The sequence below is a fragment of the Tachysurus fulvidraco genome, chromosome 4 (genome assembly GCF_022655615.1).
Source record: "Tachysurus fulvidraco isolate hzauxx_2018 chromosome 4, HZAU_PFXX_2.0, whole genome shotgun sequence".
Classification (NCBI taxonomy): Eukaryota; Metazoa; Chordata; class Actinopteri; order Siluriformes; family Bagridae; genus Tachysurus; species Tachysurus fulvidraco.
This window is the reverse complement of record NC_062521.1, coordinates 23,797,731-23,824,646: the sequence shown is the minus strand read 5'-3', so window position 1 is coordinate 23,824,646 and position 26,916 is coordinate 23,797,731. Positions and strand designations below refer to the sequence as shown.

The window sequence follows — 26,916 nt, the reverse complement described above, 5'->3', positions numbered from 1 at the left end:
TTGTAACCAGTCAGTGGGCCTATATATATATATATATATATATATATATATATATATATATAGTATATATATATATATATATATACATATATATATATATATATATATATATATATATATATATATATATATATATATACATATATATATATATATATATATATATATATATATATACGTATATATATACGTATATACGTATATACGTATATATATACGTATATATATATATATATATATATATATATATATATATATATATATATATATATATATATATATATATAAATGACAGACTTTACAACAACAAAAAACATGTCTTATTGGTTTCTCTATTTTTTTCTTAAAATAAATTATTTAAAATAAAAAGGAATAAATACATTCTGTACGAATTATACTGGTCATTATAAATATTTATAAAATATACTGGTCATCCCATTTTGGACCAATAAACAGGCTGCATTTTTTTTAAAACTTGGCGTTAAAGGAGGACTGAATATCAGACATCCAATCCTGAAACACACGGAGGGTGTGTATCATAACCTGAGTAGTATACAGTACTGTATATACACAACAGTAACAACAGCAATATACACCACAACTGTTAGGCGAAGTGATGGAGGCGGAAGCCAAAGCACCAGCAAAACAGAGTTTTAATGAAAAGGAAGGCAGTTAAACACACTATGCACAGAACTCTGTTTCAATGTTATGCTTTATCAATATTTAGCTGGAATCACAATTGTATATAAAGATTTATCATGTACAAAATAACTGCTTGTAAAAGCTTAAATAAATATTGATAAAGCATAACATTGAAACAGAATAAACGTTTGAAATTATTTGTGAACTTAAAACATAATTTATAAATCTATTTATGTCGTATGTATCTGTAATAGTCCATGATCCTGTCTTAAAATATAGCGAATCCTAAATGTTTATGATTCATAAAATAATTACACATTTTCATTTATATAAAAACATTGAAATATAGATGTTTTGTGTATAATCAAATACAGGAATAGAAAATGTTGCATGGAGATGGAAATACAATTTAATTAATTTGCTGTTAAATGTAATTTGATGCTAAACAAAAATAACAACAATTTAAAAATAAAAAGATAAATATGATGATTATGCAGGAAAAGATGAGAAACACAAAAATTATTGTGAATTATCATTATATTTCAGCATAGTCCTAGTTGTAATTATCACATAAATGGCTGTAAATTTGGTTTATTTTAACCATATAACACATTACTGAGCAGTAACTAATGCACACACATATTTTACACAAACTTCACCATGTATGCTAAAGTCCTCCATTACTTCTAAAATGTGCTTAGATTTAATGAGATTTAATAACAGTCACAAACAACCCAGATTTAAACCTAATCCAAAAACAGAATACAAATAACAGGTGATAAGTTTAACACCAGGAAATCACAATACACAAAACAAAGCAAAAAACATTCAAGACAAAAATCATAGTAAGAGAGAACAGACAACGCGGTAAGATACAGAAATAACCAAATGCTTAGTATAAACACGGAGGAATGATGCATTGCACTAGCATTAATGAAGTGGCTAAAACTTAGGTGAGGGTTCTTTATGCTGGTTTGAGGAGGGTGTTGCAGGTCGTGCTATTACTGTACATTAGGTCTGTAGTGTTATGGAAGTTTTTGAGAAAATAGCACACTGGTAGTCATGGGCAAGAGTAAACCTGTTTACAATTTATTTGTGCTGCTTCGCAACACACAACACTCCTCATGTCACATGTAGAGTCTGGTACAGGTCATTTTAGATTTCATGTCCCAGGCACCCTAAATTTCAACATCTACTCCTCAATTAACCGATGAGCAACCCAGTTTTACACACACACACCTGGCTCCAGAATGACTGGAGCTTACACAAAGACCAGATAACCCCATGCGGCTTCTCTAATTGAACTCATAGGGGCCCTCAACACACACACACACACACACACAAACACAATGAGACATTCCTTTTACTAATAAAACCCGAAGATAAGGTACTCTAAGGTTCTCACTCTCAATCTCAGTTATACTGTAATAACTGATCATGGCATGTTAATGTATACCTGTTCTAATGCTGTATGCCCCTGATGTCAGAATGTATACGAAGCTATCATTTTCCTTTTACTTCCCTAATGAAAGTGCATCTTGTTTTAAGTTTCATTTTTGTTTCTTTGCTTTTATAAGAACACAATAGCGTATTAACATCAGTTACCCTTCGATTACTGATCTTTGTATGTAATGTACCGCTGCCTTTATACCGTCATTACCCTTCATGTTTAGTATCCAAATGACCACAAAATTATCGGTTACTCTTTTTTCAAACAATGGTGTATTTTATTTGAGCACGAAAGGTGCCATACCGTCTTAATACACCCTGGATAAAACTTTAAAGTCATCTAAAAGTTGGATAGCTAAACCACGCCCACAGACACCTGAAACAAAGGGAGTTTTTCCCTCCAAAACCTTGACCGAAGTATTGGTCATCTCCCCAAAGATGGGTGGAGTTCGCGACCTTTAACTTGTCACAAACACCACTAATCCGTGGTCAGACTTTCGGAACAGCTTGGAGACGACTCCATCTTCCTTCAAAGAAGTTCCAGCAAGCTTCACTTCCAAGAACGGCAACTGCTCTGATCTTCAGGAGAACTTGGAAGAACGTCTGACCCCACCCTAACTGACTTTTCAGAGATTTCTCTGTTGCATCTATTAAGTTAATTTAATTTAAATTACGGTATAAAGTAAACGGGAAGCGAATCTTTCTTGGCCGGGAAGATACCGCCTTCATAAAATTAATAAAGGTTACACGGCCTGTTCCCCGGACGAACAGACCAAATAAGCGTAATGTTAATTCCATTACCGTTAATTTCAACTTAGGTTAAAATATTTAGAAGTCACTATAACACGTTATAGTTACTTATAAATATTTACCTTGCTTCGCGAGCCAATATCGCTACATACATGAGAGAGGAAGGGCTCGATTATTCGTTAGATACAAATATAATTCAAACACAGACTGAAGAAAGGAAACCATTGTCAATCTTATTAGAAAAACAATCTAAGGGAAGTGATAGCTCAGTGGTTAAGGTGTTGGTCTACTAATCGAAAGGTTGAGAGTTTGAATCCCTGGGCCACCAAACCTGCCACTCCTAGGCCCCTGAACAAGGCCCTTAACCCCCAATTGCTCAGCTGGATAAATGGGGAAAAAGTAGCTCTGGATAAAGATGACTGCTAAATGCTGTAAATTTAAATTTTCCTACACAGTAAGCACAAATATCAGAATACAGCCCTGAAATACAATCTTCAGATGTGAAAATAAGATAATAGTTCTGTGCTATATAATACAGCACAGTTTGCAGACATACAGCAGCTATGAAAAGATAAAAGGAAAATAAATTCAGGAGTAATGGTATACTTGTCCTTTAACAGTGGAAATGGAGCAGAAGAATACTAGTGGACTGAAGATTGTGCTGGTGGGAAAGACTGGAGTGGGAAAGAGTGCTGTAGGAAACACTATCCTGGGAAAAGAAGCATTCAAATCTGAATTGTCTAGCTCATCTCTGACCACAAAATGTAAAAAAGAGTCAGAAATATTAAATGGGAGAGAGGTTGCAGTAATAGACACTCCAGGCCTTTTTGACACCAACTTTACAAATGATGATGTTATAATGAAGATCAAGACATGCATATCCCTGTGTGCACCGGGCCCTCATGTGTTTGTGGTGGTTCTACAACCCGGAAGATTCACCAAAGAAGAGAAGGATACAGTGGAGATAATCAAAGAAATCTTTGGTGAAGGATCTACACAGTACATCATGGTGCTATTTACACATGGAGACCAGCTGGCAAAAAGGAAGAAGAGCATTCAGGAGTTTGTAATAGAAGGTTCTGACCTGGAGAAATGTATTCAAACCACCAGTGGAAGAGTCCTTGTATTCAACAATGAGGTTAAGGATCCAGAACAGGTTATTAAGCTGCTTGAACAGATAGATCAGCTGATTACAACAAATGGTGGAAGTCATTACACAAATGAAATGCTGCAGAAGGCTGAACAAGCAATTCAAGAGGAAATGGACAGAATTCAAAGAGAAACTCCAATGGATTATGAGCAAGCAAAAGAGAAAGCAGAAAAAGCAACAATTTCCTGCAAACCTCTGCTAGTTATGCATTACCGGTTGCACTGGTTGTAGTTGCTGCTGTAGCACTTAGAAAACATTGCATAATACAGTAATTTATACAAATAAAGTAATTTAAAAAAGTGAGCTTCCCTTCTGATTAAATTTAAAATTGACTTGGAAAGGGATAAAGAGGTCAATGGTCAATTGTATTGTGCCCACAATTATAGAACTTTCCTACAGGCTTACATTTGATTGTGCCCAGCTGAGTAAATTCTATGTAAATCATATGCATTTGAGTCACAAATGTAACATAATACAACAGGCAGCAATGTGAGTGACTCCGGTGCTTCTACTTCAGCACATACACAGACAGATTAATCACAATATTATTGTTGTAAATATAGCGCCATCTAATGACAGGCAAATGTTATTATTATCTATTTATTTATTTTTAACAATCCAATCTAAAAAATAGGCTCCTGTTTTTATACCTAAATGTTTTGCATTTATCGGCAAACATACAATACTATTTGCTTTATCAGTATTTTTTTAATCCCACAATTACTGGCTTTAGGGACGATGTAGGCACTATTTAAAACACCTGCATACAAGATGGCATAAATTCATTAATTCATTTACCTTCAGTAGCTGATTTTTCATAATCATGGCTACAGCTCAAACAAGGGACCACATTCAGGCGGCAGATGTTAAGTGGCAATGCTACACACCCAGAAAATTCCCCACTAGATGTTATAAAGCAGCCAGACACCAAGTTACAGTCAATATTTTAATGTTGAAAACAGTTTAATAAATAATAACAGAAATCATTAACATTTATTAAAGCTAATTGTCCCAGAAACGATGACGATAATCATTGTGCTAAGTGCTTTTTACGGGGAAGAAGCTAACCTTTACACAGTAAATACACACTTAGGAACCAAATGTAATTCAGCCTTTACATCCATCATGTCAATCACAAGCTTCCCTTATTGTCTAAGAGATGAAAATTAGAACTAAACTGTACAAACTCTGTAGCCTCAGTAGTAGGTTATGATCTGATTAACACTTTAAATACAAAACTTGATCTCAGGATTAAATTCATCTTGCATTTGAACATTCAGTTGTTTTGGAAACAGCGTTTGTTTTTCCATTTCACCATGTACATGTCTCATTTTCAAACAAAGCTTTTTGTTAGATATGAGAAATGGAAACAGCACCTCTTTAGGCAGACCTTTAGCCTATGTTCAAGCTCTATGCAGTTATTTTACGTTACAGTGTAGTGTTTTGTACAGTCTGCATGCACTGGCTTTCAGCACTCACATTATAGGCAGGTGGACTTACGCAAGCTGGAGTGAACTCTTTGGATGGATTTATGAGGTTAAGCTCAAAATCATGCTGTTACATCAGATGGGGAGTGAACCAGAACACACAGGATATGTGTCTTTTTCCAGATTTCTACAATTTGGATGGATTTCCATCTTGAAAACATGACAAAATCTTTATCAGTTTATGACTCATGCTGACGGTTTCACTCATAAACCTGCATGTGATTTTAAATAGATTTTTGTTTTGCGTAAACTTTTTGAATCGTCTATCCTGTGTGATCTGGTTTTAAATCTGTAAATACATGTACACAGTAGTACTTTAACAAGCAGCAAAAACCTGGCCAGCAAGATTTCAGTGTGTCACTAGAGGGTGACAGTAGAAATGACAGAATTTATAAGACAAGCAAATGTTTTCGATCAGATTTAAAAAAGATTGAACCGGTATGTACAGCTTTGCTAATCAATGTTGACTTTATGCACACATTGATTCTAGACATATAAACAACTTTGAACCCCCCCCCCCCACACACACACACACACACACACACACACACTCATACACACTCACACACAATCTTTCACTAGTATATCTTTTAATCCTCAGCTTTGAATAAGTGTTTTTAATAAATAAATAAGACTGAATTGCCATCACATTTATACTCTCTCTCTCTCTCTCTCTCTCTCTCTCTCTCTATCTATCTTACACACACACATACACACACACAGTCTGTTTTCGAGCAAAGTTTACAACAGTGGCAAATTAAGAAAATGGTCTAATGTGACTAAAATAGCACCTGCTCCACACACACACACATACACACACACACACACACACACACACACACACACACATGCACACACCCACACGCACACACACTCTGTTTTAGGGTGACTGTTACCACAGTGTCTTATGAAGCTAAAGGTCTAATGTGGTTAAGATAGCACCTTCTCCAAATTCATCACAAATAATGTATTTTGTATCCTAAAATACCACAGACAGACTTTCCATTCTGTACATCTGTTTTATTTTTCTATAATACCTCACCTCACTCACCTCTCCCTCTCTCTCTCACACACACACACTTATACACACACACACCCTAAAATCCCAACACTCCGTCTCCTTACATCCTCACCCCACATTAGCAGTAATAGTCTAACCATAGTGGTTATTGGCACAGCCACTGTGCCAAGGCTAGAATATGTTCACTGTGTTGTGATAGAACTCTAGAGGGCGCTGCTCTAACTACGTCTGTGCCTCTGGAAGTGGCAAACCCGGTTCTCGTGTCATTGTGGGTGGAGCCAAGCCCTTTGCTCCTCGACACATCAGTCCGCTGTGTGAGCTGCCAACTGCTGCATCTCCCCCATTAAGATTCCTGTATGGGCGGAGAGGTGGAGTTCGGCGAGGAGGCTGAGCTCCACGCAGGCACAATGATGGAAAGCTAAAGCCCACCAGGCAACAACCCGGACAGGAAATGATGTCATCCTGTTCGGGAGGAGGAGCCAGGCGGACAGGAGCACGATGACCGCGGTATCCACTGAGACGCACCCAAGGCACCCGGCCGACTCCCAGCATGCTGTTTTTATTGTCCAGGTGAGGCAGGGGTGGAAGGGACGGAGGTCCATTTGAAATAGGTACTGTCCAGCCATTAGGCTGCGGGCTGACAGAAGAGGAGGATGAATACGAACCGTGAAGGAAAGGTTTTGCTGTTGATCTCAGAGCACCCTCTGCTGCTTCAGGGGAGCTGTTGCAGTCCATGGGTTCAACCCGGCAGAGTCCCTCCATCTCTCCTTCTTTTTCATCCTCCTCTACTTCGTCCTCTTCGTCCACCCTCTCCAAAGACACCATCTCCAGATCCAGCACCAAGCCAGAGTCCTGCCCAAGATCATCTGACCCATTGACTACCTTTTCTGTCTCTTCTTTTTCTTCATCTTTCTCCTCCATGCTTTCAGTTTCAAGCTCATGGAATGAGGTCAAAGGTCGACCCAGATCAGGAGTGCAGGGTAAGGACTGGCACCGGCGGGGGGGGCCTCGAAGTTTGGAAGGTCCACAAAGTGGTGGAGAGGAGGAAGGCTCAGGGGGTGGGGGCAAAGTGAAGGTCAGGGAGATAAGTGATTTACTGGGTGTGTCAAAGAGTTTGATTCTCCCACCATTGAGGTCATGGCGTAGGGAGAAGGGGTTGAGACGCACCGGTGTACCCATACACGGACTCAAGGCAGGTGGCAACAGGGCTGACTGACTCCGTGCCAGGCGCTGAGTGCCCAGCTGGTAAGGTGAACTCCGCCTCCTGTACGGGCTCTCATCGGTGTCTACGGGTTCTAAGAAAATCAAAAAGCACTCGTGTGACACAGAGGAATATAATATACACAAATATCTACTACTCGCTGAGTGAAGTGATAATATGTGATAAACAAAACACTTCAGAACGTGTGTTATAGGTAATGAATCAACTGCTTTACACCTCCACTGTGTTGACTGTGAGACTCTAACACCACATCCTTTTTATATTAATTAAAAAATGCAATGATATAATTTTTCATTCTTTTATATTTATAATTTTAGAACGTCCATGAAACACTTCAGTACTGGAGACTCCTTTTTTAAATGTTAGATAAACAACTCCTTACAAACAGCTTCAAAACATCCATCCATCTCTCTATCCATCTATCTAATTTCTGTACGGTTTATCCTATGCATGGAACATGAATCCAATCCTAGAGGACTTTGACAGAGTGCCAAACTAGGGCTGTAGCTATCGAATATTTTAATAATCTAAGGAAAATATCATTGATTAATCGAGTAATCGGATAAAATGTATTTTTGCTTAATTAAAGAGCAATATTAAATATACAAGAGAAAATAAGACGGGTCTCTTAAAATGAACAACTAATTGGTTTCCTTTTTTAGAAAAATTAACTTTTATTTTTTAAATGCATATCATTGAATGCATACAACAATATTTTCTATCAAAAATAAACATTTAGATATTACTCATTGTTTCTCTGTCTGTACTTGTACTGTGAACAATGACGAAGTTGACTGAGAAAAATTAAGTACATTTAACTGTCAAAAATTCTGGGTTTTAAATGAACCCTTTTCTGATAAAATTTTAATTAAATAAATTAAATAAATTACTTTCAAATTACTTTTTTAAAGTATCAAAACTAAGGCATACATTAAAATAAATAAATAAATAAATAAATAAATAAATAAATAAATAAATGGATAGATAGATAGATAGATAGATAGATAGATAGATAGATAGATAGATAGATAGATAGATAGATAGATAGATAGATAGATAGATAGATAGATAGATAGATAAATAAATAAAACAAAAATACTGCCTTTAAGTCATGCAACTTAACTTTCAGAACTGAACTAAAAGATTTAATGTCTTCTTGGAATGCTTTGTGGTATTTAAGAGGCAAAAAACATGGACAGGAACTTGGAACTAGTGTCCATGCATGGTTTCACACCGAGTGCTTTAAGAATATATATATTAATCAGAATATAAGTCTCTTTCTCTCTTAACGTGTGTGTGCTTTAAAAGTCTTTAAAGGAGCATGTGATTACAATGAAGAAAGGTAAGCATATTAACATGCTCGGAACTGAGGCTTGCCCTGTGCTTTGAAGCAATGTTTCCTGCTGCTGAAAACAGACGCTCTGATGGTGTGGATGTGGCCGGAATTTCTCCTGTTTGCTTCTTCTCTTTGCTCATTGCCATTGTTATAGTGCCCTTCCATTTTGCCCTAAAGTCAAAAGACAGCTAACTCCTCGCGTCTCCTTCCGTTTTGACGTAAGCATGTTGTCACACACACACACACACACACACACACACACACAATAATTGCACAAGAACATGACGTGAGCTTTAAAACTAATTAAAAGAGGCTTTGAGGCAGAGGAATTTGCCTCGATAAATTTCTGCAATTGAGTTACACGAGGAATCGTTTCAGCCCTATGTCAAACCATTGCAAATCACAGACACTCACACACATTCACACCATTCACACACTACGGACAATTTTGAGATGCCACTTAGCCTACAACACATGACTGGGGACTGGGGGAGCAAACCAGAGTACATGTAAATCCCCATTAAAATCCCTTTCATATTCGTGTAACTCAAGAGTTTCCATTCTAAAATTTCTCAATTTTTCTAATTTACTTTTCAAGAATATTTTTTTTTCTATGGTCAGGTTGCTTTGAATACCAATGTGAAAGAACATCTAAAATAGTGAACATAAGCATCCTTCAGAATATTTTATTTATCTTATTCAGCTAAATGTGGTGAATTTAACCTTGTTCGTTTCTAAATATACTTAATGTAATGGTATGGTATTCTCACCTAGAATAACAGGTGCCTCAGTCTTTTCCCTTTCCCTCTCCATCCTCTCCAAGGTCACAACAATGTCAGCAAAGGAAGGACGACTCTTTGCACACATCTACCAGAAGAGGGCAGAAACACACTTTAACATGGAAGACAAATCTGATTGCAGAAAAAGAAAAAGTCAGACTAATAGAGGAACGACTGTTAATAGCTCTTATTCCACAACATTAAATGTATTTTTTTTTTTTTGTAATTGGTGGCAAATAACTGTAGAACAAGAGAAATAAAACACTTCAATACATTGAACACTGGACAATATTTAAGTACACTCTAGATCACAACACATTGTATTGAATTCTTTTCTTTTTTTTTTTATAAAAATATACCTTGTTGTGATTTATTTCTTATCCTTAAGTTATGTGAAAATACAATACGACAATACGAAAACTTTTTTCAATTCTTTTAGCTATTATTCAGTATAAGACTCCATAAGTTTAATGAAGTCAAGAAGTTAAGATTGGATCCGGAGTGGCCGCTGCGTGCTACTGCCGTGCCACCATCTTGGAAAAGATCTCCATAATGATCTCCATTAAGTCAACATAAGATATTAAATAGCCTAATGTGGATATATTTTTTTTTTTTTTTTTGGAAAAGTACACAAGCAGTGAAATGGGTTTTGACAGTAAAAACACACATATAGGATACATCTTGTTTTTCTATAACATTTATCTCTCTGTTCCTTACATTGCAGCAGTTAACAGCCAGGCTAAGGAAATCAGCTGGACAGTCTCCAATCATTTGCTCAAAGGTTTCCACATCCAGTCCAAAATCCTACACAAAGACAGAAGCAGTGATGAATGTGACTATCACATATGACATATTATTAAACAAATGTTTTATATATATATGATGAGCTGACCAATTTCTGCTTCAGCAAAGCATCCACAAACCGTAACAATTCTACCTCCATGTTTCACAGATGGTATGATGTTCTTTTGCTGAAATGCTCTATTTGGTTTACATCAAACATTCTCTCTGTTATGGTGTCTAAATAATTTAATTTTAGACTCATCTGTCCAAATCACATTATTCCAGAAGTCTTGGGACTTTAGCAAACTCCAGTCTTGCCCTAGTGTTTTCCTTCTTGCACACCTCCCATGACAATTAAAGTCCTGCAACCTTTTTTTTTTTTATTGTAGATTCATGCACTTTGATATACTGTAGCAAGAGCTCGCTGTAGGTCCCATGATGATATTTTAGGGTTTTGGAGACTTCTTTAAGCATCTTGCCGACTGCTCTTGGGCGTCCTGCTTGGACATCCTGACCTGGCCATGTTGGCAGTCGTTTTAAATATTCACTTGTAAATGATTTTCCGGACAGTGAAATTGCGGAGATCATTTATATCCCTTAGCAGACTCATAAGCATCAACAATCTTCATTCTGAAGGCCTCAGAGAGCTCTTTGGATCTCACCATTATGAACCAAACCAAACAAGATATCTGAGGTTTAAATGAGACTTCTTTAAAATGCTCTGTAACAAAGTTCTAATAATTTACACCTGATGTGAAACACCTGTAGGTAATATTATCCATTTTAAGTACAAATAGGTTTATGGGTTTCCTTACTTTATCCTTACAAGAAGTTGGATTTTTCATTGGTTTTATTTGTTTAGTTATATTACCTGAATCTTTCAATAATGTTAAAATGGAGATCAAATTTCAACTATTTAAAAAAAAAACACAGAATTTCATGGGGTGTCCTAATTTTTTCACTTGACTGTATACATACATATATATGTGTGTGTGTGTGTGTGTGTGTGTGTGTGTGTGTGTGTGTGTGTGTGTGTATATATATATATATATATATATATATATATATATATATATATATATATATATATGTATATAGTACTATATATATATATATATATATATATATATATATATATATATATATATATATATATATATATATATAATACTACTATATATATATATATATAGTAGAATAGCTGAGATCTGTAATGCTGCTTGTGGCAGAACAGGATATGAATTGATTTGCATGTCTAACTATAAAAAAAAATTGAACACCCCTTTACATAAATATCAGTAACATATGAAGAACTCAGTGCATATGTGTAGCTTCTAACACTTAACACATTTATGGTAATGTATTGTATCGCAGTACCTCAGTTCGAGGTAGGACGTCTGGGTCGGCCTCGATCCGAGCAATGATCTCACACAGAATGATGCCAAATGCAAAAACATCCACCTGTGGTGAGAAACCGATGGAGCATTATTGTCTGATTTATATCATAAACTGGAAAATAAACAATTGTTTACTTTTTATAATGTTACATTTTTATTTAACTTCCTACAAATTCTTTTTGAACAATGCCCTGTATTACGAGCAAATAAACACAATAAAAAGTGCATTAGAAAAAGGTTTTAATAAAAATAAAATAAAAATAACATGAAGTGGAGTTAATGTACCGATATTGTTTATTCATATTTGTATAATAATAATAATAATAATAATAATAATAATAATAATAATAATAACAATAATAACAATAATTGTTATTATTGTTATTATTATTATTATTATTTGTCCTTGTTGTTGTTGTTGTTGTTATTATTATCTTTGTTATTATTATGTTTTCACAAACAAAAAAAATCCTCTGTATTGAAGACAAAAATGGTTTTATTGCCCCTGCTTGCACTTACAGCCTGTTATTTTAAAAGAGCATTATACTGCAGTGCTTTCTGTAGACTTTCATCTCCTGAAGTCTACAAGACATGTCAATTTCTAACAAACCTCCCTTGTGTATAAGAAGGAGGGTGATGATTCAGATTCCTTTAGGGTGATGATTCAGATTCATAAAATAAACCAGACACTGCTTGTACATGTAATTCTATATTTATAGTTCTATAACTATAATTATATTTGATGCTGCATCAGCAAAAAAAAGTTAAATGAGTTCTTTAAGGATCATTTAGATTGAGGCTCTACGATCAAAGCAGAAAACCATAGTCTACAGACTACATATAAAATTAAGTATAGGACACATACTTAAAATTAAGATGCACCTAATGGGAATTCATCATATTTGGTTGTATTAAGTTATTATGAAAGAGGTTGTTTGTAATTGTGTTTGCAAGTTGTGTGCTTTTTTTTAATAAAAAATTTAAAAAAAAAAAGAAAAAAACTTTGTTTTTGGACTATATTTTTTTGGACTATATTTATTTTTTATTTTTGGAATTATTATATTATTTTATTTAAATAATAACTAATTTGTTATTTTTATTCTACTTTTTTATGACAAACGTAAATTATGTATTAAGTTATTAAGACTAATGTTTCAATCAACAACCCAGAGCCTTAGCCGCTTGAGCCACCAACCAGTATGTGAGAGTAAACAGCAGTGAGAGTAAACAGTATTGATAGAGACAATAAAGCTCTTCTGCAAGTCACTCAATAAGGGCGTCTGCCAAATGCCATAAATGTAAATGTAAATACCTTTTCATCGTAAATCTCTCCTCTCAGCACTTCCGGAGCCATCCAGTAAGGGGAGCCGACCACGGATAGAGGCTGCTTCTCCACCCCGTCACTGCAAGTCATTGGCAGGTTTTACATAAACTGATAAAATATCAGGGGTAAAATATATATATATTAACCCCTCCATCTCCTAGGTCCAGACTTACATTGCACAGTCTAGCAACTACTGACCTTTCCTATTTGACTGAATAATTTAAAGCAGGTACTGGATAAAGGTGGATATTTGTGTCTGCATGAGATCATCCATATATGTTTAGTTAACATAGAAATAGATGCAAGTGTAATTGAGGATAATATTTCCGCTCAGGTTGTATAAGGGGAAAGTTATTTGGATATCCTGTCAAGAACAAGAAGCAGTATGCAAATAATATCAGCTGTCTAGTTTCCAGTCAAACTGTGTACACATTTACTGCCATGATTGAACGTAGGTCTGACAAAGGCATGATATATATTGAAGCAATACTGATTAAACTGGGCAGGATGCCACCTGTAATGCATTACTGGATCATGCAGTCACATCACAGCTGATATAAAAAGAGAGAAAGTGGATCATGTCAACATTTATAGAGCACTTATATGTTAGAAAAACTCACAAGCTTGCTAATTTTCCAATGAAGTACACTTAATAAAAACCCCGGAAGTTCAAATCCACAGTCATTATCTTATTCCGGAATCTTTGGAGACATACTTTCATGCCGGCAAACATCTTCATGCCACATCAGCAAAAATAAGGATTATTCAGGTAAAGTGTTCAGACTGAGCCTCTATGATCCATGCAGGATAATCTATACACTTGGCGGCCCACGGGCCTGAATCCGGCCCGCAAGATTATTTGTTCCAGCCCTTCAAGTAGCCTATGGCGAAAAAGACATCTCTATAATAAATTTAGTTAGGTCGGAAAACGGACCCAACAGTTATGAAGTGACACAGAGCCGGAGTCACGTGACATTAGGTGAGTGGCCTAAGGTGATCCTCTCCTGTGAGACGTAATGAGAAACAGGACGATGACATATGAGAACTTTTGTTAGTATCATTTCTTATTTCTTTTGGTAATATTTTACGTTTATTTCTTCCTTCAGTATTTTCACAAAAAATAGGTAAATTCACTGATGTTGTAAAGCCACATCTCTCCGGCCCCTCATTTGTGATGCTTTTTTATGATCTGGCCCCATGACAACTAACTGAATAGCCCTGATCTACAGACTAGAAATCATCTATGTATCTTATACTCAGAGGTAAATTTAAGATAAATCTTATGCCACTTCATTATATTAGCCGTATGATTTGCAAATGTACTAATTACTTGATTATAGCCATTTCTCTTAATGTTTGAAATATATATATATATATATATATATATATATATATATATATATATATATATATATATATATATATATATATAACAAAAGCAGATTGTAGGTTAATTAAAAAAATATCAGTGACACATTAAGTCATAATACATATACAATGATAATGACTGCACAATAATATAGAAACTGTCAATTATGAATATAATGAATTTTGTAATGAATAAAGGTTTGTGCACCAATACCAATATCTGATTATTAAGAATCTAACGATATTAATACCGGTAGGTTGATGGGTTTTACCTTGCTTCATATGACTGATAACTAAATTATTACAATTTATCTCTGTTCCTACATGTTTTCCATGTTTCAGAGTGTTTCCATGTTTTCCATGTTTCAGGTTTTCTACAGGTTTTCCATGTATCAGAGAGTAACCGGCCTCAGTTTCAAACCAAAACCACATTAATTCACATTAACATTCTTTAATCTTCTAGCATCTGTGAAATAACACTGACTGTGTATTGTGTAGTGAAGCTCAAGTTGAAAGCCTGTGTGCTTCAATACAGGATCAGGTCACAGGTCAAACATCCAGTATTGTAAACTCCTTTAGTCTCTGAGCGACTTCTCGAGCTTTTGTGCTGTGTGCCTGATTATCATCGGTTTATACGTTCAACCTACAGTATGTCTGATATCGTCTGGTAATTGTTTTTTGTAATTGGACTTGTATAAAGAACAGCACAGGGTGCTTCGAATAGCATGTGATTTAATGCAACAAAATCACAATCATTACTTTACATGCAACTTGGAATATGAATAATATACTACTATGTGCAGCCATATCACAGAGAACATGTCATGAATCTGCAGGAATGGAAAAACACACTGACCTGTAATCAGGGATTTTCTCTGCCAGACCGAAGTCTCCAACCACACCAGTGAAAACGCCATTCTCACAGCGCACTAAACAGTTCTGCAACATACAACAATGAGGAGTTTCTGCATGCTCAATACACGAGTAAAAATGAGAATGAAGGAGTCTCCAGTGTCAGTGCTTTAAAATGAGTATTCTGGTGTGTGTGTGTGTGTGTGTGTGTGTGTGTGTGTGTGTGTGTGTATGTGTGGTCCACTCCGTACTCCAGCCCAGGCCTTCCTTATGTTCCAGCAACTTACACCACAATCTAAAGTCATTAACGGCAACCCTATAAAACTGGAACAGAAACCAGTAACAGGAGCTTCAAGGCTTATTTGCCGTGTTGATGTGTTTGTGTGAAATTCCATTTCATGTTTTGGCTCCTGAGGTTTTGGTTTCAATTTCTGCCTCTACTATGAGTGTGCTCTATTCCCTGCTGTGGTCATGGCTGCTTTGATTGTAATATAACTGTGTTGTAAATACTGTGTGTATTTGTGTATGTGTTTTTGTTGGAGATTGGGTTTTGTCTCTGATTTTGTTTGGTATAAGAGGGTAGAGAAGGTAATTGTCTTCTTAGTAATTGGTAATAGTTGTGTGTATGTATAGGTCAATTAGTCTTTAATCTTAGTGTGTTTCTGTTTGTTATTTTGTTCTTGTACCACCCTGAAGTGTACATATCACTATATCACTGCTATCACTGATATCACTAACTTGTTTCACAGATAAAACCTATGACATTCTTTAACAAATAAAAATGAAATGTTCTGGAAAAATAATGAGGTATGAGATCATTTCAGAAGCTCTCATTGATGTTCCAGGTCTTTGATTATTTTCCTATAACAGCACACCCAACATATTTTATTCCTTAGTAATTGTGTGTGTGTGTGTGTGTGTGTGTGTGTGTGTGTGTGTGTGTGTGTGTGTGTGTGTGTGTGTGTGTATCCACCTTGGAAGTGAGGTCACGGTGAAAAATCCCCTTGCTGTGAAGGTACTGTAGTCCTCGTGCAATGTCCAAGGACAGTCCTATCCTCACAGCCCAGGATAAGTATATATCACTGTCCAGTAGCTGCTCCAGATTACCCCCATTGATGTACTACAACCAAACAAACCAGAAGGCAATTTCTTACTTTAGTATTATACACTGTGTTAAATGTATGGAGCTTCAGTTTTACAGTGTTATAAAAATCAAAGTCTCACCTCAGTGAGAGCATGAAGCTGCCCTTCATGGACACACACACCTAAGAATCTGTTGAAAAAAACATTTTCAAATGGTCACCCGAGGACAATTTAAGACTAATAAAAAATAAGTGGAGAGTTTAGTGCTTGTGTGTGTGTGTGTGTGTGTGTGTGTGTGTGTGTGTGTGTGTGTGTGTGTGTGTGTGTGTGTGTGTGTGTGTGTGTATATGTGTGTGTGTATGTTAGACCTGAGGATGTTGGGATGGCAGAGACGATTCATTAGCTGCACTTCTCTCAGCATGTTGGCTTTGTTGCTTGCCAGCGTGTTCATCTTCAAAGCCATCACCTGCCCTGTGATCCGGTGCTGGACCTGAGACACACAGAGGAACTTTCAGGAATAACCGAGCATCTCTAGAAAACTGTGGGTTCTTGGTATTACACATGTAAGCACTTTTAACATTTATGTAATTACAAATCAAGTCAAAACAAGGAAATTGTTCTGCCATGATCATATTCACAAACATGTACAGAGTGGGATGAAATGTCAAAGTTCCACGACACTGATACAATATCCAAGACAATACACAGGGTTTATAATACTCCTCAGGAAAGGAAAGAGCTGTCTATACTTCTTTGCATCCTTTAACATCTGCAAATAACTGCTTCACATATTTTAACAATCTGTGGTCACGAGTGTCCTTTTCTTTGCTGTGGTCTGCTTGGGGGGGAGCTGCAGAAAGAGAGCTGCGGCACTGCGACTGGGACAGACTTGACTCAATGGTGACAGAAGCAGAGAGAAGGATCCTTGTCAGACTATGATCTGTCTAATACTACAAATACTAATAATAACAATAAAACAATGGTTTCAGCAGGATGAGAAGGACGAGAAGGAAATCACTATATACAGGTTATAGAGGGTGCAGAAGCATTTATTTTTTCTAATCAGTCAACTAATAAAAAATGATCGACTAAACAAAGCAATAAACTGGTTTTAGACATGTTTATTGTTTAGGCCACTTGCTTTTGTGTAGTTAAATATTGATTTAAAAACAGGCTACAAATTACAGTCAGAAGACTACACTGATAAGCAAAAAAAAAAATCAATTCAATTCTATTTGTATAGCACTTTTAACAATGAATGTTGTCACAATGCAGCTTTACAGAAATATATAAATTTCGGATATAAATTATACATTTTAAATTTATCCCCAATGAGCAAGCTAGAGACGATGATGACAAGTAAAAACTGCCTGAGATGGCATTAAGAACCAGCAGAACCAGACTAAAGAAGGAACCTCATCCTTGTCTGGGTGCAAGAACCTGTGCAATAAATGTGTGATAGATTAAATTTAAGGACGTATCGATACTTAAACACACTCGTGTAGATGAGCTGGTGGCTCAGCTAAAACGATTCTGAAACCGTGTGCACTTAGAAATGAAGCTCATCAACAAAGTGTGAGCAAGCTTCATTAACTACTTCCTTGCCTGCTAGTCTATGCCATCCATCAAGTCTAGCACAGCAGTTTGGGTAATTCTACACAAGATCAGAATAAGAATAAGAATACTTTATTAAACCTCAGGGGAAATTAAGTCTGTTAATGCATCTCAAATTCACCAAAATAAGAATATAAAAATAGAGACTCATATACACTAAGGTAATAAATACAAAAATATAAATAAACTAGAATTTAAATAACTATGCAGGTATATTGTTGCACAGTGAGATGGTGTTGCACAGAGGAATTATAAAGTCTGATGGACACAGGTAGGGAGGATTTCCTGTGTCACTCTGTGGAGCACCTTATTTGGATGAGTCTGTGACTGAACGCACTCCTGTATCTGTCCAGGACATCATGGAGTGGGTGGAAGATGTTGTCTTAGACGGCCAAGTTGCTTAGACATCATCCTTCTTTCTGACACTACAGTCAGAGAGTCCAGCTCCACTGCCACAACATCATGGCCTTACAGATGAGATTGTTCATTCTGTTGGCATCAGCTACCTTCAGACCGCTGCCCCAGCACGCAACAGCATAAAATATAGCGCTGGCTACCACAGACTCGTAGAACATCTTCAGCATCATCCTGCAGATGTCGAAGATACTCTCCTCAGAAAGTAGAGATGACTCTGGTCCCAGCTTCAAAATTCTTAGTCCAGTCCAATTATTAATGTTTTTATTATTAATGTTTATTAAGATACATGGAACCTGGTCATTTCTCAAACCTGGAGATGAAGTGCTGCTGCCATGCACATTCAGGGGTTTTCACTATCTCTTGTGCAACAAGAGGTAATTAGAATCCAATTAGAAATTAGAAACGCTGCTACAATATAACAAGGATAGAAACAAGCCACAATCGTAACAGGAACATCTCTGGAAAGAAAGCTCACAGAATATCCCAACCATGGTATAGTTTGATATCGATGTCTGTTGATACTCAGCATGAAATGTAACTCATCCTGGACCTGGCACTCGGGCTGTGTGTGATTTACACTCAGTTTCATATTAGGGATACAATCTGTTAGCTGCAGATTGTGCTGCAATATGCTGGCCAGACTGATGGTGAAAGCAGACATTAGTCTTATGTTTCCTTTGATTTATATGTCAGATGATTTGTTTTTTCAACCAGTACTCAATAAGACAGAAATGAGGGATAGTATGGGCACTAACAACCTCACAATTAAGCATGAGGATCTCCTGCAATATGCAAGAAAATATAAATGGCTTATAAAACAGATCAGTTAGAGTACAAATGTTTATAGCTGTTATGACATAAGTGATAACAGGACTTCAAAACAGGACTCCAAAAAAAAAGTAAACAAAAATTGGATACCCAGCATCATTGAAAAAATTGCAAACATTTAACTGTAATTAATTTGAAATGAATTTTATTTTTGAAAATTTTAGTTTTATTTTCTTTTGTTATGACAGATTTGACTATATTTATATTTGTATCTGCATATTATGCTTACAGTGTAAGGTATATATATAAACAGTTCTAAACAGTTCTGCAACATACAACAATGAGGAGTTTCTGTATGCTCAATACACGAGTAAAAATGAGAATGAAGGAGTCTCCAGTGTCAGTGCTTTAAAATGAGTATTCTGGTGTGTGTGTGTGTGTGTGTGTGTGTGTGTGTGTGTGTGTGTGTGTGTGTGTGTGTGTGTGTGTGTGTGTGTGTGTGTTTGTTTAAAAATATATGTATAAGAGTAGTACAAGATTTCAGAGCATGCTATAAATATAGCTTCACTTTGAGTTAAGCTACATCCTACCACACCATCACTGATTATACTCCATTAACCACACACCCCAAACATCATATTCCTTACATATCAGCTCTCTTAAATCATTTCAGATTTAACTATGATACAAAGCATCCACATCACAATATGACAAGAGTTACATACAGACAACACCAAGTTCATACATCCATAGATCAACATGAGCCGAGTTAAAAAGCAGAAAGGAAAGACTCTAATTCAGAAGAGTTCAGTCTTTAACTGGGCAGGGCACTGAACACAGATTTGCTGTGTAGACTTCTGCTGCAGTTATATGCTGATTTGCATGTTCAGGCATTCTGCATTATATAGTACGAGTGTCAGGAACAGTGACGATATTACTGGCTGCTCAGCACTAATAGGCTTTGTGGCTTTCCGTTTGTCTGACCACATCCACATAATACACACATGCCAACAACCTACACACATCAAGATCACTGAGCACCAACTCTCATTAATTTCAGTCTTTCAATAAATACAGAACTGCTATTTTCTGAGAATTCTCTTCATTTTGTATTGTATGGTTATTTTGGGTGAACTTCTAACACCTACAAAGTTTGCCACCATTAATTTCACCCAAATGCTTTAATTAGAGACAATATCATACACATCTCTCTGTGTGATCAGCAATGGAAAGAAGGTATGCACTAAAATATCAGGGAAAATTGTACACTGAATGTTTTTACCACCTTGTAGTTTTTAAATTAAATTTCACAACACAAATTCTCTGAATACAGTTTATGTAACTATATGAATAGATAAATCATAATGATGAAAAATCCTGAATTTTGTTTCAAGTTGTATTACAGAGTAGATCTGGGCAATATCATGATGTAGCATCTACATCATGATAAACTGCAGTATTTAAAAAATAAAGTTTCACATTTTTACTTCCATTTGATGAAATCCATATTTTTATCATTTTAGATTGTTTTGCTTATGATAACGTTCTGATTTTTATAATTGTACTTTTTCCCTCCATTTAATACAGTACTCATGCTTTATTGGTAGTTAGATGACAGACAGACAGACAGACAGACAGACAGACAGACAGACAGACAGACAGACAGACAGATAGATAGATAGATAGATAGATAGATAGATAGATAGATAGATAGATAGATAGATAGCAACAAATCAGGAATAAAGAGAGAGTATTCACTTAATTGAAACAAATTGATTTAAAAAAATGTACATGAATTGCAAAAAGTATGCTGTTATGTAAAAGTATGCTGATGAAAATAAAAGAAGGTTTAGACAATGAATATTTGAAACAAGTTGTTTCGAAACGATAAATCTACATCCACTTTTTTGCAAACTGGCTTTGTGATAATGTCTATCGCACTGTACAAATAAAATAAAATAAAATAAAGAAAACTTGTGAACTACTAAACATTCCCACACACACTGCCATCTGTGTAGGCAAATCACAGTAATGACATTCAGCACTTGCATGCAACTACAAAAAAAATAAAGGCCTAATAAATCCATTATGCTAACCTTTGCGATATTAAACAGTGTGACTGTCAAACACAAAATGTCAAACCCCAATTAGATGCCAACCTCAAGAGCTTTAAAATGTGATTTAACACTCCTTTTGTGCAAAACATCAATGCAAAAAGAAAGAATTACAACCTTGATTGTTATTGTGATCAATATCACTCCAGCATGAGAGCACAGATGAGATGGAAAATCATATAAACTAGTCGTTACATTGTAGTTTACACAATCTTACAAATGCGATTCTGATCAATAAATTTGATTGTTCGAGTGCTTTCCATTTGGTAATAAATCCAATGTTGCATCGGCGTAAGTGGTCTATAGTCTGCATACTACAGAGGGTGAAAAACAAAATCCTAAGCTGTCATGAAACAAGCTTCACAATAGTGTTTACATTGCATTTATCTGTAAAGCGAAGAAATCCTCTGACATCTGTATAATACTGCACATATTGTTCTGTATCTAATTCTGTATCTAACGCACAACGTAATGTATTCTCCTGCGTCACAAATGACTCAACACAATTCATATCAAAAGCAAACAAGACAGAGGTCATGTAGTGTTTGTACACCGTTACACAGGAGATTTTCAAACAATGCAAAAGGAAGTGACGAGAAACAAAAAATGTTTGTTCAAGGTTACCAATTCACACCAAACAGGAGCTTTCTAAGATTTACAAAGAAGTGCCAAAGGTGTTGGTTAAATATTATTGAAGAGTACAGAAGGAGAGATCATTCCTATTAACCATTGATGAATGTAAAGCGGCATGTTTTAATATGGTGATAAGAAAGAGTTGTACTGTTACGATTATTATGAATGGCTGATAAGATTCAAAATTCATACTGTTATTTCTATCTGCTGAATTCTCGATTCTGATTGGTCAAGAGGTGTTGTTTATATTTCTATAACAGCAGTTCTGACAAGAAATATGTATGCATTTTTAATATGCTCGTTCCGCATTATTGGTGCCCCCCTGCCCAATCCCCAGGATCTGTATGACACAAGAACCAGAAACTGGGCAGGAAAAATCATCACTGACCATTCGCACCCTGGACACAAACCTCTTTCAGATCCTCCCTTCTGGCAGGTGCTACAGAACTTTGCTTACTATAACTGCCAGACACAGGAACAGGTTCTATCCCCAGGCAATCACTCTGATCAACAACTCACCATAATTATATTCACTGCTTCTGATCATAAGTACTGCATTATCAGGACTGTCAGTCATCACATCATCCGTACATTACACACTACTGCTGCTGTATATTGCACAAAAAGCATAATATTGCACAATATTTTTATTTGCACTTCCCACAATTTATGTACATAGCTGATCAGTCATATATTCTGTACTCATATTTAATACTCATAATGTCTATTGTATCACATCTGCATTGTTTTGTATAGTCTGTATTATTTGTATAGTATAGTGTTATTTATGTCTGTACTTTTGAGAGTCACAAACAGCTTGAACCTAATTCCAATAAACCAGACTCTAATTCTGATTCTGACGTACAGTAATATCTAAAGAATCCAATTCACAGGGATTGCGGATTATGCCACAAATATATGGTGAAAGCAGCACAAAAATGAAACCAAACAACATCCAATTTGTAAAAGGAAATTGTTAAAGAAAATTCTCTCTAATAGTTACGCTGGTGAAGATGTTTATATAACATTTATAGAAGGAGTCTTTATTGTCAGCTCTTTGTGATTCTCCATTGTCAAGACTATGGGATTTCTGGTTTCTGAGTAAACATGGCAAGGTTCCTTTCCTTGTTGTAGTAAGACAACTAGAGGCTCATATCAGAACAACTCTTTGGGCTATAACAGGATGTATTTAAATAAATAAACATGCTTTATAGACATTTTACAACTTAAATGGTTAAAAAAAAAATCACAAACTGCATTTGATTAATGAATTTAAATCTATCATTGTTCTACAGATCATTTTCAACTGATGCCCTAAAGTGTTTTATTCTTCTTATAACAAAACACTCATAGCATTCACATGAACAAAATTAAATTAGTTAATAATCATTTTTATTTAATAATGATTACAAATGCAATTTATTATATTTTATTTTTTAACCATTTAAAGAAACATTAAAAGTGTCTAATTTTTTTATTGCTATGTTTTATAAATCATAATTGAATAACATTAAATAATAATTATTATTTTGTAATCACATAAATAATAAAATTGAATACATGTTCAAACACTGTGATATTATTAAAGGGCTGTTTACAGTAACTATTCTCTATTCTGGAAAAACAAACAGAAAACTCACCTTGAAAACTTCAGAGAAGAAACCAGAGCCGATCTTCTCACAGAAGAAATCGTCGATTCGTGCCAGGCTGGACACAGCGCTCCGCAGAGCCCGGTATGATGAAGGGCGCATGCGGTTTGGCCCATGGAGTCCATGTACAGGCGGCTCCCAAATATCTGTGTTCGTCTCATCCTGATCCATAGTGATGGATGCAAATACAGGTTATGACAAAGTCCTGTTGGATACTCGTCCCATGGCTCAAAGAATATAAATAATCCTTTTGCTGAAACAGCGTCTCGGCTCTTAGCGTGATGTCCACACAGGTCTGTATTCCAGAAAAGGAAAAACCGATGAGCGTCCTTTTACTAAGCACACGTCAAAGGATTGTGGTGAAATTGTTTTAAATTCCAGATGATTATTTTTTTCATTTGCAGGGTATATCAGGTTTAATTTCATCTAAAGCCTCTGGTCTTGGGTTCTCTCCTGTGTGTGATCACCCTGTGGTTACTTCCCTTTGTAAACTTGATAAGTATGCATGCTCCTAGGATGAAAAAGACAGTAAGTGTTTAATGACGCTTTTAATGGCTGGGGGTGGTCAAAGCTAGAAGATAAACACTCCTGGCCCTCCTTCTCCTGTACTCGTCTCTAATGCAAATACGCCAGAGCTGTTGAAATAAGAAATAACAATAAATCTATAATGTTTATCATATTCTTATTAAGAAAATTATGACCTCTGTGGTGCCTTTGCTGTATTAGACTTATAGTCAGACTGCGTGGATTTCCTGCTTAACCGAGTAGTTTTTTTTAATACAACTGTGATGGGATAATTCCCTTGTGATGGTAGATTTAATTTACATTATAGATAATTCAGTTACAGTTAAGGACTGAATACATTTGGGATGGATAAACTACTGTAAAGAGGTTAATGAAGATAGCGCATGGATGGATGAATGGATGGATGGATGGACACAATTTAACCAAACATTCATCCCAAGTACAGAGAAACCTAAATAATGGAATCAATGAACTTTTTTCTTCAAATTTGATGTTCAACCAAAATGCATCTTTAATAATAGTAATTAGTATATTAGTAATATATAATAAAAAAATAAAGCACATTAGCAATAACCAAATCTACAGCACAAATAGGATAAACTGCTTAAATATTCAATTGGATTTCATTTCTAATAGAGTGCTAGTAACAAATGGGTCTGTTACTGCCTGCTATTTTTAATCCAGTAAAATTGGATAAACTCTACTGTGCTCGTATAGAGATTGGGGTAAGAGTTTTTTTTTATGATTTTGATTAGCGTTATTTCATTGTTTAGACCTTAGGAGTAACTATATAGAAAGGTCTAAAACAACTTTACAGATCAAACTGGAAGATGCAGAAGAAACTGATAGCAAATTTGATAACACTACTTGTCAGTCAGTGTTAGTAACTTGTAGGCCTATGTCTGCTTAATTTATTTGTTTGTTTGTTGAGAATGAGGTTGAATAAACTTGAATTCATAATTTGTCTCAAATATTACTGAATTACAAAGTCTCTCAAAGAATTTAAATCAGGTTTATCTAGACAGCTTTACCCAGTTCATCCAAACTATTAGTCTGATAAATAAGTACAAATGAAACCAACAGAATAGGTATATTTTAATCTAGGACAGTATAAATGCTTTGTACTTGTGGATAGAATTTGATTAAAGTTGAGCATGGTTTGTGGTCATTAAAGACATATTTATACAATGTATCAAATCTGGCAACCCAAAAATTATCCCTTTAAAAATATAAATATTAGAAATGCAGCCACCTGCACATATAATTACTTATTGGGTTCAAGTAACTAGTAGGTCTAATTTAACTCACTAGGAAGTTATAAATGCTTTGTGCTTGCATATACAATTTTTTGTATTATTAATGTGAGGGATTGTATTCAATCTGGCAACCCTCTATCAAGAATGAAATGATGAAAACCCCTCGTTTATTTGTTACATATCCAACACTGAAATAATAAGTCAAGTTATTCGCAGAGATGTTTGTGAAGTAAGGTGTGAGAGAGAGGAGCAGTTTCACCACGTTGCTGTGATCAGTTTATTATAGGGGATTATTATAGTGAGGGATCCACTGCGGAGATCCTTCTGCCCGGATTACACGCGCTAACAGCGCGGATTTTACTCTCAATATTATGCGGGATTTATGATTTATCCGCAATTCCACAACTACCTTCATGTCCACTGATCATCATTTAAAGTATTTTTTCCCTCCTCTATAAAACATCCGAATGTGAACAATTCGCCGGTTTAATCCCGTTTATGCGACCGTATTTAACCATGATTATAGACATAAATAGACAGCAGTTTACCTTATTTCCGCGATATATCTCTCTTCAAACAACTGGAAATACAGGAAGTCGTGATTAGACGATACTGCGGTCGTTAATCTTTCCACCTTGGTCTGGTTTTTACAGCGTCGGCCCATCTTCGGATTACCGTCGGCTTGTCTCGGCCATCGCTCGCTAATCCTGCGCTCTGATTGGTCAGGATTCGGGGCGCGCCTGTAAAGGGGAGGGATATAGCGGACGCCGGGGTGCAGCGCATGCGCAGTCCAAGCAGAGCAGAGCGGCGCTCATGTTCGCTGTCAGAATCAGAATCAGGTTTACTGGCCAAGTGTGTTGATGTTTAAACACACAAAGTTCCAGCTGTTTGTGACTCTCAAAAGTACATACATAAATAACAATATACTATACTATACAGACTATACATATCTGGTTCTTGTATGGTACAAATCCTGGGGAGTGGGCAGGGGAGCACCAGTTTTTCTTTTTTTTTTTTTGCTGCTCCAAACCAGATGGTGATGGATGTGCACAGTCATAGATCCTGACTCCCTCGTCACTGTGCCAGGCATTATTCAAATAAACTCCAGAGAAATTACATAAGTGAATAAATAGAGCAAGGAAAGAAAAGTTTCAGTTTCGAAATGAACGTTGAACAGTTTCTCTTTTATTTTACGTCACATAATATAGAGGTTGTAAAATGTTATTAGACATGGACCCCTGTATTTTATCTTATTTAAATATTGTAGTGGACAAAAAACATTCAGGAGTTTTTTGAA

The 26,916-nt window shown here is 35.7% G+C and overlaps 1 protein-coding gene and 1 pseudogene across 2 annotated transcripts; one reads left to right on the top strand and one right to left on the bottom strand.

The window, feature by feature from the left end:
- Nucleotides 1-3,466: 3,466 nt before the first annotated feature.
- On the top strand, nt 3,467-4,263 carry LOC113642378 (annotated as a pseudogene).
- A 660-nt stretch (nt 4,264-4,923) lies between these two features.
- On the bottom strand, nt 4,924-26,371 carry tesk1a (testis associated actin remodelling kinase 1a). 2 transcript variants are annotated; one of them, XM_027146052.2, is made up of 11 exons: nt 26,168-26,371; nt 23,830-24,473; nt 17,012-17,133; nt 16,785-16,833; nt 16,534-16,680; nt 15,565-15,647; nt 13,329-13,419; nt 11,997-12,080; nt 10,554-10,640; nt 9,828-9,924; nt 4,924-7,794 (listed from the first exon to the last, which is right to left on the bottom strand). In XM_027146052.2, exons 2-11 carry the CDS (start codon nt 24,007-24,009, stop codon nt 6,722-6,724), a joined length of 2,013 nt encoding a protein of 670 aa, XP_027001853.1. In that variant the 5' UTR covers nt 24,010-24,473; nt 26,168-26,371; the 3' UTR covers nt 4,924-6,721. The 2 variants fall into 2 exon arrangements, with proteins under 2 accessions (XP_027001853.1, XP_027001852.1); XM_027146051.2 differs by having other exon boundaries at nt 23,830-24,349.
- Nucleotides 26,372-26,916: the final 545 nt, after the last annotated feature.